Source organism: Toxorhynchites rutilus, chromosome 2 (assembly GCF_029784135.1).
Source record: "Toxorhynchites rutilus septentrionalis strain SRP chromosome 2, ASM2978413v1, whole genome shotgun sequence".
Lineage (NCBI taxonomy): Eukaryota > Metazoa > Arthropoda > Insecta > Diptera > Culicidae > Toxorhynchites > Toxorhynchites rutilus.
Genome location: NC_073745.1, coordinates 224,436,393 through 224,456,154, shown reverse-complemented (window position 1 = coordinate 224,456,154; position 19,762 = coordinate 224,436,393). Strand labels below are relative to the sequence as shown.

General features: G+C 39.9%; 1 protein-coding gene across 1 annotated transcript in view; it reads right to left on the bottom strand.

The window, feature by feature from the left end:
• The window catches only part of LOC129766700 (uncharacterized), a 321,609-nt gene that overhangs the window by 101,283 nt on the left and 200,564 nt on the right, over positions 1–19,762 (bottom strand). The window contains exon 2 of the mRNA XM_055767288.1: positions 17,811–18,545. Within this exon, the coding sequence (XP_055623263.1) occupies positions 17,811–18,545 (735 nt within the window). The remainder of the gene's footprint in view (positions 1–17,810; positions 18,546–19,762) is intronic.

Sequence of the window (19,762 nt, the reverse complement as noted above, 5' to 3'; positions counted from 1 at the left end):
CTGAACTTCAACTCCACCGTTTTGGGGGGATGCGAAGCGGGGACAGAATGTCCCGCAAAGTACAGCCGTATGTTTACTACCGGGGCGCAGGGAGTGTCTGTGTCGCTATTATGGTATACAAAGTTGTTGGCGGCGTTGTCGATGAAGGGGTATACCATTTTCCAATTTGTTCCGGTATTTCACTTTTATTCTGGGCGCAAACCGGGAAGGTTTCCGCGAGGCGAGACGATTTAGCGACGAGCGGACGACGGATAGTTTTGAACTTACTTTCAGGTTCGCTTCAGGTGGGGCAAACGCTCGATCGATGTGGTTCGAATCAAATGTATTTTCCGTTAATTTATAAACACCATACGATGTGGAAGTCTACATCGATGGAAGTGTACTCTTCTAACACCGAAGCATATCACCTTACCGAGCGTTTAGGTTGATTACCTCCCTTGTGAACTAAGATAAATTAAATGGCATCTGTCTCCGCTCAGATAGGTATCCGAGTAGAGCTCCAGAGTGATGAAAATAGAGTAGACTGGCTACCCGATGAATTATTAGAGATATGATCGAATATAGTCAGTGCTGATCTATACTGATCTAAGGTTTACTCGCGACTGAACACTATGCCTTTTGACGTAGGACTACGTCTTTCATTTCTATACCGGGGTGTAAAATCAAAGTTTCGAAAACGAAAGCGTTACGCCGGAGACCGAGATTTTGAGTGTTAATAGCTCCTAAACAACTGAACGAAATGGTATGATAAACACTTCATTCGAAAGATAATATGTCTACGCGTTCTATACTTGTTACTTTCTGATCCAAAAACTTGTTTCAATAGTCTTAAATTTGCTTTCAAAATAGGCTATTGAAATCACCAATCGGTATATAAGCGAGCGCCGCTCGGAAATCCACTCAGTTCTAATTGAACAGCGATTGGAGCATGTTGTCGCTGTTGTGGTGAAGCTCTTCATTTATCATGAAAGCGCGGATGAACGGTGTCACCAAGAGCCTGTTTGTGCACCTTAGGCCAGAAGGGAATCCATCAGGAGGAGAGTGATGCTACAAACGGTTCCCCGGGAAGATCTCGAAGCAGCCGCTACACACACACACACACACATACACGCACGGAATTCTTTCCGTTTGGATCGAGAAAGATCCGGAAAATAATCTGCCAGTTCCTCTAGGAATTTAAAAATACATTCATGTGAAAGAGTTTATTTGAATGTTTTCTATCCATGTAACACTGTGACCAAATATGTTTCAATCAAGTGCTATTAACAGATGGTTATCGAGTTAGCATTAACCACTGGTGGGCTTCCAGTATCGAGGAAAATGTGGAAATATCTAATCGTTACTGAAAATAATCTGCCAGTTCCTCTGGGAATTTAAAATTACATTCATATGAAAGAGTTTATTTTAATGTTTTCTATCTATGTAACACTGTGACCAAATACATTAGGTTTTGTGATTTTTCAATCAATCGCAATCAACAGGATAGCTTCTGAAGATTATTCTTCCCCATCAGTAGGATATTTCCGTATCCAATATTGGATGCATAAAACCTTGTGCCTCCAACGTAACGCTCTCGTTTTCGAAGTTCTCCAAATATTCATTCATTCAGAATGAATTCAAATTCAACTTCATACAAATGATCTCTAAATCAACGATAGTCCTACGTCACCCTTGCGGTTATACCATAGATATAACCAACTTCCTGTTTTTTATACGATTATTTCCATAGTCATTTCAAAATGACCCTGGAGGTACATCTAAGTGGAAATTAGCATTTACAGCTCGACAGTTATTCTCTAGACAAAAATTGTCTTCGACAAAGTTGTTACATATGATAGGGCGCTCATTTTTATGTTATCACAAATAGAGTGACAAAAATGTTTGATGAAATAAAATTTAACTTTTTTATATTTATAGATAGAGGTAAACATAGTTGACAATGTTATAGTCCCAGTTATTTCCGACATCTTTGTAGAACAAAGTTTCGTTCTATCTTTTGAAATAATCGATATAGAACTTTTTGTCAAGTTGCGTTAGGTTCATCATAAAATAAACTGTTTTTTGCTCTAAACTTTAAATTTCAAATTCTACATGCAAACTGTCTTCGAAAGACTGTTAGACAAACATTTTTCGATGCAGAACATGTCAATATCTCAACTCTACTCAAATTCATTGATATTTCTTCCCAAAAAATACCCTCTCTTCTCAAACTTTATTCTCAAATAACTGAAGCTACAACATAGTCGAACTATATTTACCTTTATCGATAAAGATAAGAAAGTTCTATATTTTATTTCATCGACATTTTTGCCCCCCCTTTTTTTGACAACATAAAAATGAGCGCCCTATGATTTGTAACAACTTTGTCGAAAACAGTTTTTGTCTAGAGAATAACTGCTGAGCTCTAAATGCTAATAATCCACTTAAGGTGAAGGTGGAAGGAAGCCACAATGGTGCTCATTTCTTTCATCTCCCTCCCTCACCATTTGCCCGATATGCAAAAAAATTCAATAATTTAGCGAAACAGTGTGTAGAAAATGATCGTTTTCGCCCACTCCCCATCAAGTAATATCAACCAAACTCTAATCGATTACTCACAAAACATTAAATTTTCATCTGCCGTCTCAATGTCCAGTGAAAAACATCGGAAAACTCGAGCTAGTGCTCTGAAAATTAAATTTTCTTTTTTTTTTAATTTTCCGCAGTGGTTTTGTTTGTATTGGTAAAAGCATCGTTATTTTTCGACACTGATACCAGACAACATCATCGAAACAGCTATCAAAACCTCTCAAAAATGCTATTCCTGAGTTATAGCGTTTCATGTAATGAAAATCAATAAAATAAAATTGTGTTCAAATCAATATAATTATTATTTTGCCGTTTGATTTGTCTATAATGTAAGTTTTAGCAACTTTAACATTGCTTAAAAAAATTGTATTGCAGAACTCGGAACACTGCCACGGCTGTCTCTGCTGTCAAAAATAGTAAACGAAAAAGTATTACATTCAATCAAAATGACTCGGCCAACGAAGAGAAGAGTTAAAGCTCTCCAACGAGGATATGAGAAAAAAATACCATCAACGAAGTGAAATATTAAGGAATTATCAACTATAATCAACTGTTAGATGCTCTGGTCTCCTCAAACACCTTGATTTTTTGAATTTACTGATTGCGTGGCGTTGTTACAAGGTAAGATCGCAATTCTTTCCTTACTATTACATTCTTTCAATCTCAATGGCTAAAGTATAAGTTGAAATACACTTCCAAAAGAACCCCAATTCACATGTGTTACAAATTTGCTTGTGTTACGTCCGCGAATTTTACTTCATATGCAAATACACCTTCTATATATATTTATATTTGCAATTGTTCATCGAAACACATCGTTCATACATTTTACTTCAGTATTGAATTGTTGTTTTTTCAAAATCAAATAAACAGAGTTCATCGCGAATAAGTTTTTTTTACTTCATTGACTCGAAGAATAACAAAATATAAGTGAATTAGTTGTCGCGTCGTGTAGCGACTTTCGGAATAACCCATCAATTCTAGCTAAGAATTCGGAATTGAAAACTTTTTTCTTAGTCTGAATTTCGAAACGATATTTCAGAAGAAGCAATCTGAATCAATATGTTATTGATATTTGAAATCACTATTTCATTTCCCTTAACAAAAGCACAACAAAGGTGAAAAACTCGATTCTCTTACTCCCGAAATTATACTTAATCTCACATACAATATAATGTGAGGGCTTTAATAAGGAAAATAAATGTATCGACATAAATAAAATACACCACTACAATAGATCAAACTGATGGTCGCAGTTAATGCTCCTACAGTTTGAAAATTTGAAAACCTAAAAATATGTACACAAATATATGCAAAAGCTCTACTTTGATTATTTAATCAAGAAATCACTTGGAGCTACTCCACAAAAAACTTTGCAGGCTTTATGATGATATCTTTCGGAGTTCTCGACACATGGTCGAAATGTGAAAAATTTTTGCTTGCTGGAGAACCAATTTCACTTTTATTATTCGTTTGTTATCCATACATGCTATAGTAATATAAGAGCAATTTGAGCGAGCGGAACAATAGACACATTTCAATAAGCACGCATCAAAACATTTCGCATACTTTGCCACATACACGGCCCAGACCGAGAAAGATCTAGATTCACGTTTATGCTCTCTTTTTTACTGTTAAAAAACACTTTCCCACCTCATGTTATAATGAGGTGTAATATTACCACGCACTTATGCAACAGCCAGTGGCTATGTGGGCAGCGTGGTCGTGTAAAACAGCCTTGCATTCCAGCCGGCCTTGATTCGATCCCCGTTAACATCGTTTGGACTTTTTTTTTTTGGGTACAATCCCAAGCAGACGTTGAGTCTGCAAGAATGAGTTGTCTGCTCCCATACATGCTATCCATTTTAAAGCTATTGAGAAAGGTGCTTTTATTTGTTTATTTCACCCTTCAACACACGAAAAAGCTTTTTTTTTCTGCCGAAAATTAAATGTTTCCTACCAACGCTAGTTTGGGTGTAGATGCTCGCAATGCAGTATTCCTTTACAACCACACCAGACATTATATGGGGGAAGCTTTGAGGGATAGCTAATGATGGTTCGTTTACTGGTGATCCGGATTTTTCTCTTTCAAAATTGTTTTCAAATAATTTATTTTTCAACACCCGTCAGAATTTACATTAAACAAAATTCGTTTGTTGATTGCGTTCATGAATCGAGGTGTAGATGCAGTCCATTGAATGTAAAATTCTCCATTTTCGAACAATAAAATAGTTCAGCACAGAGATGCCAGATGTGAAGACCTTTTCGTGCCGTCATTTGCGTTCACATGCCACAAAACAACACTCGAACTGGCAATCTCATAACAACACGTATAGTCACGTATAACGTCAGTGCTTGTGGGCTTGTGAATCGATTTGGTTTGCCAGAAACAGTGAGGCAGATAAGGCAGATGAGCAGATAAATAGGATAATAAATTCAGTTAAGATGTATACATTGGACCTGTTTGTACCTTTTGTACCACAAGTCCCTTCTGTATATACTGGAAATCTAACATCGAATTCAGTTCTACTTCATACATTAACCAGCTTTTCAATAATTATGAGGCCATCCATGCTGAACATAAGAATCTGTATTTCCGAAATTGACAAACACCAGGGCTTGCATGTTGCCCTACATCATGCCCGACGTCGTTTATCTCAGCGGACACTCCATCAACCATCTGCAGCAGCTTTTCAAACCCTCCAAATCTAATTCTTAGAAATGATATCCAAGGTAATAAACAAGCGAAATGCAAAAAATTATTTCTAATCCCTGCAAAAAAACCTTTGTAACATTGAGACATTGAGGTGATGAAATGTGATGCTCTTTGCATTAGACAGTAAACAAGCGTATTCCAACCTGTATTCCAACATCTATCAAACTTGGAATTCTTTCGATAACACGTTCACTATTTTATAATACAGATCGCTTGTTGACCGATCAGTGTGAAAAACTTATCCAAGTTTATTTCATTTTTAAAAAGTTGTGATTGTGATGTGTGTATGACTGTCTTATATTGCAGAAGAATTTAGTGAGACTCCCAACATTTTTCTGTTGTAACCCTGTGACTTAATTTTTGTTGATATCGAAACTAACGGCAGGTTTGCTAACGAAAAAATCTTTCCCCTTCCTTTCAAAGCACTGATTTGACCCATTTACACGTTGAGCCGTTATTAAAGCGCTTTCCGTTCATCCCGTATCAAGAGAGCTTGAGAGCACCTAACTGGGAGAAAGAATTGAGCTAAGTTGTTTTTTTTCTATAAAATTAATTCATTCATTTAATTGTGTGAAGTATATAAATGAATTAAATGGGTTTGTTGTTTTTGGAAGAAACAATCACCAAATTCGAGTAATCTTCATGCCGCGTTTTGCTTTCAAGAATATTTTTAAAAGAAAAAGAAGATGTTCAATACTGTATTTAGACTTGTTTTGCTGATTCCTAAAAAGTTCTATTCGAAGACCGGCATATTTCTTCAGTGTCAGTTTGCACTACGCAGTAATTGGCATAATTCAACTTGTCCTGTCCAAAACCAGCATTTCACGGCAAACCACACCTCTCGGCTTTACCCTTTCTCCGAAACAGATTGTCATCTACACGCGTTAAGTACATGCAAACGTGAAGATCTGTCATTATGTCAGCTACTGTTGTCATCCTCAAAAGTGATGGCCGATCAGTGGAGTGCCATGTGGATGTGTTTTCTCGTTCCGATTTCCCGCGAGACGGATGCTGAGACATAAGCAGCGTGTGCTTTTCACTTTCATGGCTTTTCGTCGGGCCAAACGTGTGCCAAATCAACGGTGCGTCGCGCAGCCGTCAATCGTCAATCCGTGGCGGCGGAACAGGGAGAGTTTCGTTTCCCAAGTTGCTGTTCCTCCCTAGTGGACGCACTGAAAATGTTACAGAAAATATGGTAATGTGTGAATCGATGAAGAGCTCGTACGTAAACGTTTCTCTCAAATCTAATCGAATGGTAATCTGCTTTTGGGCTTTCCTCGGCCTCGGCATCCCTGGGGATGGGTTCCCATGTGTGGTAAAGAGGACGGTAAACACCAAAACGTACGCTGCTTCTACATCGATGTTAGTCCAACAGGTTTGAGACTAGTTGAAACACTTGACCATCAACAGACTTTGTAAGAGTCTTATAAAAAAATCAACAATAGGAATGACTGATGTAACGTAGAAACTTTTCCTTCAATGCGTGGTGTTTACCAACCTTCGGAAATAATGATCAAACAGTATAATAGCGTAAGTGCTTAGCATGAGCCTGTTTCGATTGCCAACATTAAAGCTATCAGCAGTTCGGTATCTCTGTGGGACAAAAAAGCCTATCATCGCTGTCCTCCCCGCTGTCGATTACCGTAGTTGCCCATAACCGACTGGTTGACTGTTGGGAGTTCAACGAAAGTGAATTTAACCCTGCGAAGTCCACACGATTTTCAGCATCATGACCACCGCCACCGCCATCGACACCATCGCCGGCGTTCCGGTTTTCAGCCCATTGCTGCACCGCTGCAGAGTTCGCTAACCGTACAAATCATATATGGCAATAATGATTTGAATTGCGTTTTGTGTTCGTCATTTCCGCACACCCCCTCGACGCCAGCGAGCGCGCAATTGATAATCCGTGCCATCTCTCGCGGATAGGGAACGAGATTTAGAGATTTATTTCGAAATCTCTTCACCAGCCTCACCACCTCCACGAGCTGCCGATTTTCGTTTCCGCGGGATTTCGCCGATCGATCGAAATTTTCTTCCTCAGCGGTCCTTCCTCCTCGGTGACGACGTTTACTTTCGATTTTAAATCGCACAACTTGACTTTAGGTTTAGAAGCTGACAGCCCGAGATGGGCCACGGGCTCTCCACGATGATGCGGATTAGGATTTGCGGTTATCACTAAGCAGCAGCTCCGGCGACGGCGGCTGGAAATTTCGATTCAATAAATTAATTTATGTTCGCGATGCATTTATGTCCGTTTATGGCGTATGAATGCGCATTTAGAAGTTAGCTGATAGATGTAATGGCAGCTGAAGGTTCCGAACAGAGATAAGACACTTCACCGCCCACCCTTCCACATCCCTCCCAAGCGTACCGATGTGCACAGTCTCGGTGGAACTGTTACTACCATCTAGGGTCGTGATGAATTGTTGGCCAGTCACTAGCGTTGGAAGTGAACCGGAAACTGGTTCCAAATGGTCCGTGGGAGACGGCTGCACAATGTCATTGTCCAGGTGCAAATGTAATTTTGTTGATGATAATAGTAACTAGCAACTATCTGAAGAAAAACGGAATCATGCGCAATGAAAGGCATACTTTGCAAAACATTGCCCTTTCTTTCAATAATTGCATGTGAATTGATAAAATATGGTACTAGAAGACGTCTTTTAATTTCTACTTTACTTTACATCAATATTGTTTGTTTCGCTCATTAATTCGATACAGCTCAAATGTGTATGTGATATACAGCTTAGAGCTGCTTCCTCAAGTTCCTCGGTGTGTACACCGTTTTGTTCGTTAACTAGTTACCATTTCGAAAATTAAGATGTACCTCTTTGGTCACTATAAAAAAATAGAAAATTTTGTACAGGATATGGTAGTGGAAGATCCAAATTAGTGGATTTGAATAACTGTTTTGGAAGTGAAAATTTCAAAGTTAGTCATTTTTAGTGTGTGATTATTAATTTTATCCCAAAAATTTATATTGAACATGATTGTTTCTATCAATCAAATTAATGTTCACAAACCACTCTACAATTTGTCTTTCTTAGGGCCTGATTCTCGAATACACTACGAATACACTTCACGCTGGAAACGGTATGAAACGCATTCGCGATGACAACGGTACGGTGTCGACATCTGTATGCGAGATTAGTGTCCCCCTAAATTTATCATTATAATATCAAATTATCTTCAGATTAAATTTTTGTATGAGATTATTATATCACATGAAGAAAACAAAGTTTTCCACTCACATTGAATACCAGTTTGATACGAAGAAGTAAATTTTCATTAATGATTTTTTATTTGAAAAGTGCTCATTCTGCCTGAAAACTCATCATTATCTTCGACACTTCACTAACCCGTAAAACGTAGTTCAATGGCGTGCCGTTTATTTCGTTTCCACCGTGAAGTGTATTCGAGAATCAGGCCCTTAATGTCGCTGCAATATCGATATAAACAATTCCTGGTGAAAATTCAAGCAAAATTTTCAAAAATCACGATTTTTACCCTAATGTACATATGATAGCCACTTATATTCCACCTTAACGTTCAAAGATTACATTTCCCCTGAAACAAATCATATTTGAAATGTAAAAAAAATATTGTCTCAAACTGTATAGAATTGAGTCCAAAATTGTATATAATCGAATCACAAATAATCGAGTCTGTATATACAGCCATTCCATATCAAACCGATACAGTAGTTCTCAGGGTTTCGTCAAAAGTGGTAGTTTCGTTTTTTATTGCAAACTATTAAACCCGTATTTTTTAATTTTTTTTTGTTAGGGTGCACATTTTCATTTTATGGTGATCCGAAGTATCGACTTTTTCCCCTTTTTTCCAAAATGACATTTTTCAAAAATTCATACCTTGTGAACTACTGAACCGATTTAGACGGTCGACATATCAAATTAAAGCTTATAAGCAATTCTTGAAAAATTCATTCTCATTCTTGGAAAAATGCTACGCTTGCAAAAATTTCAGGTTTTGGTTTTGTCATTATTGATTGTATTCGTTTTTTATAGTTTTCATGGTCTCGGGACCAAGGATGCCATATTTTTTTATATTTTTAATGGAAAGCTGAGGATTTTTCACATAACATATGTCGAAACCAGGGAGGCGTTTTTTCGTTTTTGAGTTATGATTTTTCAAAGTTACCCGATCGTTCCAAAAATCATTTTTCCCTTTTTTTCCCAAAAATGCCTTTTTTCGAAAAATTATTACTTTTGAACAACTCGACTAATTCAGATGATCGACATATCAAATTAAAGCCTACTAGCTAGCCTTTCTTGAAAAAATAAAGACTTGTCAATTAATTGGATTATAGTCAAACACATCCAGTCTAGTCGCATAGAAATATTGAACGAAAACTGAAAACATGTTAACTTTGAAAAATCATAATTTAAAAACGAAAAATAACACCTCTCTGGTATTCGGATGTATAATGTGAAAAAACCTCAGCTTTCAGGAAAAAATGTAAAAAATATGGCGCTCTTGGTCCCGAAACGATGTAAGCTATAAAAAACAAATATAATCAATAATTACGAAAACAAAATCCATTTCTATTCAGAGTGTAATATTTTTTCAAACAAGACTATTTGCTATTAATTTGATATGTCGATCGTCTGAATCGGTCCAGTGAATCAAAAGTTATGATTTTGGGAAATGGGAAAAAAAAAATGATTTTTCGGACTATCTTTGAAAAATAATAACTCAAAAACGAAAAAAACGAAAAAAACGCCTCCCTGGTTTCGAGATATGCTATGTGAAAAATTCTCAGCTTTCTAGAAAAAATATAAAAAAATATATAGCACCTTTGGTCCCGAGACCATGAAAACTATAAAAAAACAAATACAATCAATAATAACGAAAACATAGACGGCGCCAGTGGTTGTATGGTTAGCGTAACAGCCTCACAATCCGATCGGCCTGGGTTCAATCCCAGCTGGCGTCGTTGGGATTTTCTGAGGCGAAAAATCTCTGGTTACGTCTTCCTTCGGAGCGGAAGTAAAAGAAGTTGGCCCGGCTCATGAGTTGTTGAGTCTGATAGGTAGGAACAGGTGGAGTCGCCTCCCTGATGTCGGTGATTGGCACTAAAAAGTGGCGGAAATAGGCCGACGAAAAATAAGCGAAGATAAAAAAAAAAAAAAAAAAAAAAAACGAAAACATAACGAAGAACATAGGTTCTCAAATGGGGATCAACACTAGGGTAGGAGCCTACCTGTTGGTCTCAAATGTTCCTATCTCACGCCTCCACGAAGATCATATGACGACATTTTTAGATCGGGCGTGAACTGGAAACACACACCTGGTCTTGGCTCCGAGAACGGGTGTCGAAAGTGGCTAAGTGAGGGGGTGCGAGCGAGTCAGAGCGCTATATCTCTCCCGGGGAAGGCCTCCCGGGTCATGGAGGCCTTGCCAACCCGCTGTCTCCCGGGCAAAGGAGATACACCCAGAAAATGGAGCTACGTTCACGAAGAATACTCAGAATGCGATCGCCCGAGGAGGGTCCCCGAACTGGAGCTGGTCCTGGAACGGGCGTAAGAGCGAGCGGCCAGCGGCTGGAGGGCGATGTGCAAGAGCGGGCCACCAGCCGGGTTCAACCCGAAGAGCTACCGCCACACGGAAACAGCAGCCATCGACATCACCAACGAAACGCTGCGCCTACGAGGCGTGTTGCGACTGTCAGACGACAGTCGTCCACACTTGTGGGTACTACTAGGCGACGGATCATGTGGACACATGAAATGAATGAATTCGTGATCCGCGCCTATTACATCTGCACTGCTTTGGAGACGGACATGAGCGGTCGCCCTCGAATACTCGCAATGTTCGAGGAAGCGTATCCAGAGTTCGTCGGGAGGCTTGACCAAAACGCGATGAACGCGAGGCGTAGAGCGATTGTACGCAACAATATGCTCTCCCAAACGCAAGTCGACGAGATCAAGCAGCAGGTGCAGAGAGAACTAAGCTCCAGAACAAGCAGAGCAAGCGATGTGTCGAGACGAAATTCAAATTTTCTGCAACTGTAGTATTTTTCGAAAAAAGACTAGCTAATTGGCTTTCATTTAACATGTACATCTGAATTGGTACAGTGGTTCCAAAGTTATGTATTTTTTAAAAAAGTCATTTTTAGCAAAAATGCAAGAAAATTGATTTTTCGGGCCACCCTAAAATGGAAATGGTCACCCTAACGAAAAAAAATAAAAAAATACGACTCTAATAAATTGCTATAAAGAACAAACCTACCACTTTTGACGACAATCTGAGAAACACTACATCGGTTTGGCATGGAATTGCTGTATAATCGAATACGACCTGTACTTAGTTGCGAAACTCTTTCGAAGCGCTAAGATACAATCTTCCGTTTTCGATAATCAAAGCGCAACATGCTCCTCACTGCTCTAGCACTTGCGTGACTTGCTATCTACACATGTGTTTATGACTGGCTAGAATCACTTGAGGCTTACGATCCAGTTTCCGCTTCTCTTCAGAGATTCAACACCTAGCAATGAACGCATCAATGTATGCGAAATTTTCTCGATGGGGTACAAGAGCCACCGCAGCTTGCTTTTTTCAATAAGGCGTCGTGCACAAATTACGTAACGCGATAAGGGAGGGGAGAGGGGTCGAGGTTGTGTTACTTTCTGTGTATTAGAGATAGGAAATTGTGTTACGTAGGGGGGAGGGGGTCCAAAATCCGGATTTTTAGCGTTACGTCATTTGTGCACGACGCCTAAGTCATATTTGAAATATAAAAAAAATATTGTTTTGAAACTGTATACATTCGATCCTCCAAAATTGTAAATAACCGTGTCATATGCGAGGGTCGTTCAAAAAATAAGTTTCAGTGCCTCAGAAATCGCGGAAAAATAAAGTTACGACAAGGCGATTTTCGTAATCCACGATTTTTTTTTATATTTTTCTACATAATCGCCTTAACGTTCGAGGCATTTTCATAGCGTGGCACGAGTTTTTCAATTTCGAGCGCGAAGTGCGTACCGTCCAACTTTTTGAAGTACGATGTAACTGCGTCACGAATTTCTTCAGTGTTATCGAATCGTTGACCGCCGAACGCCTGTTTCATCACCGTACTATTGTGAAGTTTTGGACCGATTTGGACCGAAAGGCCAGGTTTATTGACGAAAGGAGTGTTCCTCATCCACGATAATGTGCGGCCACTTAAGAGCAATTGAAAAAAATTCAAATGAACTGTGTTCGAGCATCCTCCTTACTCCTCAGACCTCGCCCCTATCGACTATCACGACTATCACTATCACTTATTCCCGGTGATGAAACAGGCGTTCGGCGGTCAACGATTCGATAACACTGAAGAAATTCGTGACGCAGTTACATCCTAATTTTTTTTCGCGATTTCTGAGGCACTGAAACTTATTTTTTGAACGACCCTCGTATAATCGAGTCTCGTCCTATACAACGTTATTGTTATTATAGTAGTTATTGTAGTTATTGTAGTTATTGTAGTTATTGCAGTTATTGTAGTTATTGTAGTTATTGTAGTTATTGTAGTCATTGTAGTCATTGTAGTCATTGTAGTCATTGTAGTTATTGTGGTTACTGTAGTTATTGTAGTTATTGTATTTTTAATCACATGTGTTTATTTTATCAGGCTCATTTAGCAATTCAGCTGTAATAGAGCTGAATTTATTCGTTTACATTTTTATCTTGCGATCATTGTGTTGTAATAATATACAGTAGCCATTCAGGCCTGAGAATATCCCTATCTTATCGATACACATTTCGCCTTTTTTTTCGGCGTAAGAATTTTCCTATTGTTCGAATGTTCACAGTTGGACCATACACAGCGGGACTATTGATATGAGAATTCCATTGTTGTGTCATTTATAGTACCAATTACCGATGCAGCACACCGTAATGTGACCGGCAACGGATTAAGATTACCGTCACATTATGATTGTTGCGTGGGCGTAGTAGCTAGAATAACACACATAGATGGTCCTTTGAGGACCCTGAGTTATGTGTTCATGATCGTTCGCTAAGTAACACGTAACACGTAACACGTAACCAATTAGACTACGAAGACCTAAAGGCTACGAAGATTGAAATTATTGTAGTTGTTGTAGTGATTCTAGTTATTGTAATAGGAGTACCGGTTAGTTTCTTCTTTTTTTTTAAATATTAATGCTTAATTCTGTAAAAATGGTTACAGATTTATTATTCAAAGTATTGCCCATCGCTAGTCACAACTTATCCCCATCTTTCTGGCAATTCACAGATCGCTTTGCAGAAATAATCGACCGGTTTGTCGGCTAATCACGAATCGATCCAGCTTTTAACATTATCAAAATTGAAGAATTGCTGGTCAACCCGGCCATGTTGCATCGATCGAAAAAGGTAGTAATCGGACGGAGCAATGTCTGGAGAATACGGCGGGTGGGATAGGACCTCCCATTTCAGCCTTTCCAAGTATGTTTTGGACGGTTCCCCGACATGCTGCCGAGCATTGTCGTGCTGCAAAATAACTTTATCGTATCTTTGCTCGTATTGTGGCCGTTTTTCCTTCAGTACACGGCTCAAAACGCATCAATTATCGTCGGTAGAGGTCCCCCGTAATGGTTTCATTCGGTTTTAGCAGCTCATAGCTAGTCCCACAAAATAGAGAGCATAACCTTCTGGCCATGAATATGCCGCGCGGCCGTCGATGTTGATGCATGGCTGGGGTATCCATACCTTGCCCGACGTTTAGGATTATCGTAATGGACCCACTTTCCATCGCCAGTGACGAATCGATGCAAAAAACCCTTTCTTTTATGCCGTTGGAGCAGTTGTTCGCACGTGAAAAATGATAAATATGTGACATGTACACGATTCAAATTCGGCTCTGTTACAGCTAAAATGCTAATGAGCCTAAATTAAACAAAAGGGATAAAAAAAAGTAACACTCCCCGCAAAAACACTCTCGTTGGTACGGAATTCGACATATTCGAAGTGGCAAAAAACTATGTTGTTTACGCTTCAACTTTTTGACATATACCGAAAAAGACGCGCAATGACAGTAGCTTTACAACGAATGTCTGGAAATTTGATTCACTGAAATAATAATCAAGTTACGCCATCTGCTGTAAAACCGAAGAAACTTACACCTTATAGCTATTCTAGTTATTCTAGTCATTCTAGTTATTCTAGTAATTCTAGTTATTCTTCTTCTTCTTCTTCAATGGCACTAACGTTCCTAGAGGAACTTCGCCGTCTCAACGTAGTATTACTTGCGTCATTTTTATTAGTACTTAGGTGAGATTTCTATGCCAAATGACACGCGTTGCAATGCATTCTGAGTGGCAAGCTCTAGAATACGCGTGATCACAGTGCAAGTCGGAGGAAATTTCTTTGACGAAAAATTCCCCCGACCAGAACGGGAATCGAACCCGAACACCCGGCATGTTAGTTATGACGCTAACCACTCGGCCACGGGAGCACTCTAGTTATTCTAGTCATTCTAGTTATTCTAGTTATTCTAGTTATTCTAGTTATTTCAGTTATTTTAGTTGTTCTAGTTATTGTAGTTTTTTTTTCCAAAATATATTTTTTATTAAGGCACATGTGGCGTTAGCCTGACGGGGCCGGGAATCCAATATTTTGACAATTTTTGTCTTACAACTATGTTAGTAATATGTAACCGATTACTCGCGGTTGGCTCGAGGTTAGTATTACAAGTGTTCTCATAATTGGTATGTTGCAGTCTTCGATGCTCTATTCGTGTGCCCGACACGGGCTACTTCCTATTGGGATGCAGCTGACCATTAATCAGCAACGCTCCCTAGTCTGTACCCCATATCTAGCGTGGTGCGTCTTTCTCGACTCGAGGAATCCAGGATAGAATGGTCACTAGCCGGCGCAATCATCAGTTCGTGTAGAGTTGTCATGAGCGGTACAACCTTTGGCTCTTGTTGAATGATCAGTGGACTGCACAACCTTCGGCCCGTGCATCTGTAAAGAGTGTGTGTATGTATTGCCGCGACTATGTAAAAGTTTATCGATCGGATAGGAGGGATATGAAACGGGGACACAACGAAGGAAACATCATTAAACGTTGACATCGGCGTTTCTGAGGAACAGGTATAGATGAAGCAGAAGATCAGAATCACGGCTACCTAAGATATCCCGGACGGGGATATCCGATTGTCTGCTTTGTGCTCTCAGTACTCTAGAGAGCTGAGAGCGAGCAGCATGGAACCGGATACACGACCAGACAACATGCTCGATGTCGTGGTAGCCATCGCCACAATCACAAAGATTGTTTGCTGCGAGCCCAATGCGATAGAGATGCGCGTTTAGGTTGTAGTGATTGGACATGAACCGAGATATCACGCGAATGAAATCACGACCTACATTCAATCCCTTAAACCAAGCACTCGTCGAAACCTTAGGGATAATCGTATGTAACCAACGACCGAACTCATCTTCACTCCACATGCGCTGCCAACTAACGAGTGTGTCCTGACGAGGAATGTGAAAAAATTCATTATAGGCAATTTGCCTTTCAAAAAGTGTGCCTTCTGAAGCGCCCACCTTAGCTAGCGAGTCCGCTTTCTCATTCCCCGGAATCGAGCAATGAGAGGGAACCCATGCTAAGGTAATCTTGAATAATTTTTCGACCAAAACACTCTATAGATGTCTTATTCTTGTTAGGAAATAAGATGAGCGTTTATCAACCTTCATTGAGCGGATTGCCTCTATTGAGCTGAGACTGTCTGAAAAAATAAAATAATTGTCGATGGGCAGTGTTTCAATGATCCCTAGAGCCTAGTATATCACACCCATTTCTGCGACAAACTATGCTCTAGGGACTCTATTGTAGTTGTTTGAGATTTTTCAGATTTTCAGTGAATCCTGATTTTCGCCACTCTCGACTGACAACTATCCCTTCGCCGTAACGTTCGAGGCATTTTTCATATCGTGGCACGAGTTTTTCTATTCCGAGCGCGAAGTGCGTAGCGTCCAACTTTTTGAAATACGATGTAACTGCGTCACGAATTTCTTCAGTGTTATCGAATCGTTAACCGCCGAACGCCTGTTTCATCGCCGGGAATAAGTGATAATCGTTAGAAGCGAGGTCTGTGGAGTAAGGAGGGTGCTCGAACACAGTCCATTTGAATTTTTTCAATTGCTCTTGAGTTACGCGAGCAGAATGGGGCCGCGCATTATCGTGGATTAGGAACACTCCTTTCGTCAATAAACCTGGCCTTTTGTCCTAACTTTATTTTTCCGCGTTTTCAGAGGCACTGAAACTTATGTTTTGAATGACCTTCGTATGATTCCAACATTTCCAGATTGGTTAATAAATTAAGTTTTAATAATTGATATAAAAAAATAATTTGCTGTATTGGTCCGTGCTTGAAAAAATGTCTAAAAATCATGCATCTATACTAGAACATTCCCTTAAATTTGATGGCTCAAACGCAACACTTTCCATGGTCTTTCTCAACACTTGGAGAAGATCTAATAGCCACTCAAAAACATAATACTACTGTCCGTCAAATCATTTGAATAAAACGTGACAAACATAACGCGTGTCACCTGAACCAGTACACATTGTTGCACCCGTTTGGCATTTCGATGCGCATTAGCGACCATCATACACAGCAAACACTGCAGCGGACTAATGAAATGCCAATAAATAATCCCAACACTTTCTTCCCGACCGCAGGCGCATTCATTTCATGCGTTGGCTAACAAGATTTATTTTAATGTCTTGCATCACATGCCCACATGCTACACTTTCCACTTAGCTTGGCACCCCCAATATTGAATGGCATGGAATGGAAGGCTTCCAGTGGTCCTCCCGTCAGTAGCTAAAATCGATACCCCGTGGGTTGTCTCGTGCGTAATCGGATCCGTCGAAAATAGTTAGTAAATAAACAAATGCCTGCGCGCGTGAGATTGAATTATATTTACCCCAACATTTTCCCTTTCCCGCTAGCTACCATCCAGCATCATCCCCCGCGGGTAACAGGCATATCGGTTCGTGGCGCAAATCCGTCCACTTTTTTCGGTCTCTCATTGTGATCACAATTCAAGGAAGGAAAAACAGGGGAATAAGGAAACGTAGCGTAAAAAACATTTCCAGCCGAAGAGATGTACCTTATGGTGAAACGCAATCAGTATAATTTGCATCGTCGGACAAGGACCCAAACATGCAATTCGCATTTAATTGGATTTGTTGGATGATTTCGCAAGATCAATTTTTATGCCTTATTTTTGCTGCTGCCCCCACTCTTTAAACGCGAATGATCGACCCACCACGGAACAACGCAGTTGTTGTATGATTTTCAGCCATATTTCAAAAAAATCATTTTATTGCTTTTTTACGGCAGTGGAACGAATAAAACCAAAATTAATTTCGAGAACATGGACGCGTTTTCAAGAGGAAAATGTTCCGAGGAATGAAATGGTATTGATTTCACAATTTCGTTGGACGAAGCAGCTAAATAAATACTCCCCCGAATCTAGTTTCCGCAAACCTAAGGCGGAAGACACTTACCTCTGATCCCGGTACAACAGCAAGACTGCCAGCGGCGCCAGTATCGTTAGCGGAATCCGTAGTGCCACCATCCCAGGACTGAGTTTGCTGCTTCAGCTCATGGATCGGTCCAGCAGCAGTATTCTCACGGCCCAGTTCATGCCCAGCTTGTTTCTCTCTCTCCAACTGTTGTTCCCTTAGTCTAGACGTTGCGAACGAGGAGTACGGTTCTCGGTTATCTTCCGGGCGGATCTCACATAGCTGATCATCCAGATACCAGTTAGCGGTTGGAATCTGCACCGCCGACTGCTGGGGAAGCGGCAGCGACTGAAGCTGAACCACCGCTTCGTGATGTGTGATCGGACATGTGTCCTCCGTCGGCTGGGTTCCGATTAGTGCATCTTTGCACCTTTTCAGGTAGCTTTTCATCTTCGAACGACTTTTGCGCAGCTCCCCGCGACTTAGCGTACCACCGTGGGAGTACGAGTGATGGTGAAGGTTGTGGTGATGGCCCTGGTGTTCGGTTTCACTTTCTATCACCAGAATATCATCCAAGCCACCGCCACAGCTGACAGCGTTCCCGTGAATTCCGCACGGTGCAAGTGGCGTCGGTGATTCAGGATCGATTACGGCACAACGGGACGAAAGAGCCACCGAGGATATGGCGGGGATGTTGGCCGAAAGATTCAACGAGGAATCATGCGTTTTCCAGGCGTTGTCGTCGAAGGATTTGGTACGACGAGCTGTAGGTGTGACCTGGAGAAAGAGAGATAGAAGAATTAAATTATTATTTTCCCTTCTCTTAAAAGTAAGAAAATTGTCTGCCAGGCCAGTGCTGACTGTAAATAAATTGTCATTCAAAGGGTTAATCACAGAACTGACAATGAAGTTGAAAGTGGAAAGATCCATGTGGTTGGATATACTCCAATGAAAAACACGATTATCCTATTCTCAGATGAAATACATTTCAGCACGCGTCAGCCGAACAGATTTTTATATTAATATCGTCTCAAACATTTGAAGAGATACAGTAAAGTTTAAATTTGAAACGAAACATCACGCTAGAGTAATGAGTAATGACTTGGTTGTACCCAACGGTTTGAAAATGTCTCCTGTTTTTATTGATGTTAAAATCGATACTTAAGTTTATATTAATACTAGTTGACCCGGCAAACTTCGACCCGCCCAAAATTTATTTTTCGTTATCACATCCACGTTCATGGGTCCAATCGCAGAAATGTTCATTGATTGAACTTCTAATCTACCCTTTAAAACTAGTTTTTACAATAAAATTTCAGTACTTCTATCAAAACTCGACATCATAATATCATATTATTTTCAGACACAATTCTCGTTCAAGATTGTTCAACCACTTGCAAATAACAAATTACATGGAATAAATGTTTGATACAGAAAATATGATAGAATAAAGACAGCCCTAAATGGGACAATACCTTTCTCGAGTTTTGCTCTTATCAACACATTTGGCGATCCATTTTTATTGAAATAGATAGAAGACGATATGGGAGTGCGTTTTATCACATTAAAATCCATTTCCACTTTCGAACGAAGATCAATTTCATTACCGCAAACATCAAATGGACTCACAACGCTTGCTAATTGATTTTTTCGAATTTTCCTATTTTCCTTCAGAGTTTTCCGAAAATTTTCAGTTGTCATGTTTGGTTAAAATATGTGCATTATTTTTATGAAACCCCCTCTCCTTTCCAGAGGAGGAGAGGTGTCATCATAGAAACATTTCTCGTACCCAAAAACCCTCACATCCCAAATTTGGCTCCATTTGCTTGATTAGTTCTCGAGTTATGCAGAAGTTTGTGCATCATTTGTATGGGAGCCCCCCTTCACAGAGGGGGGAGGAGTGTCGAACTATCATAGAAACATTTATCGATCCTTAAAACCTCTATATGCTAAGTTTGACTCCATTTTTCTTGATTAGTCCTCGAGTTGTTCAG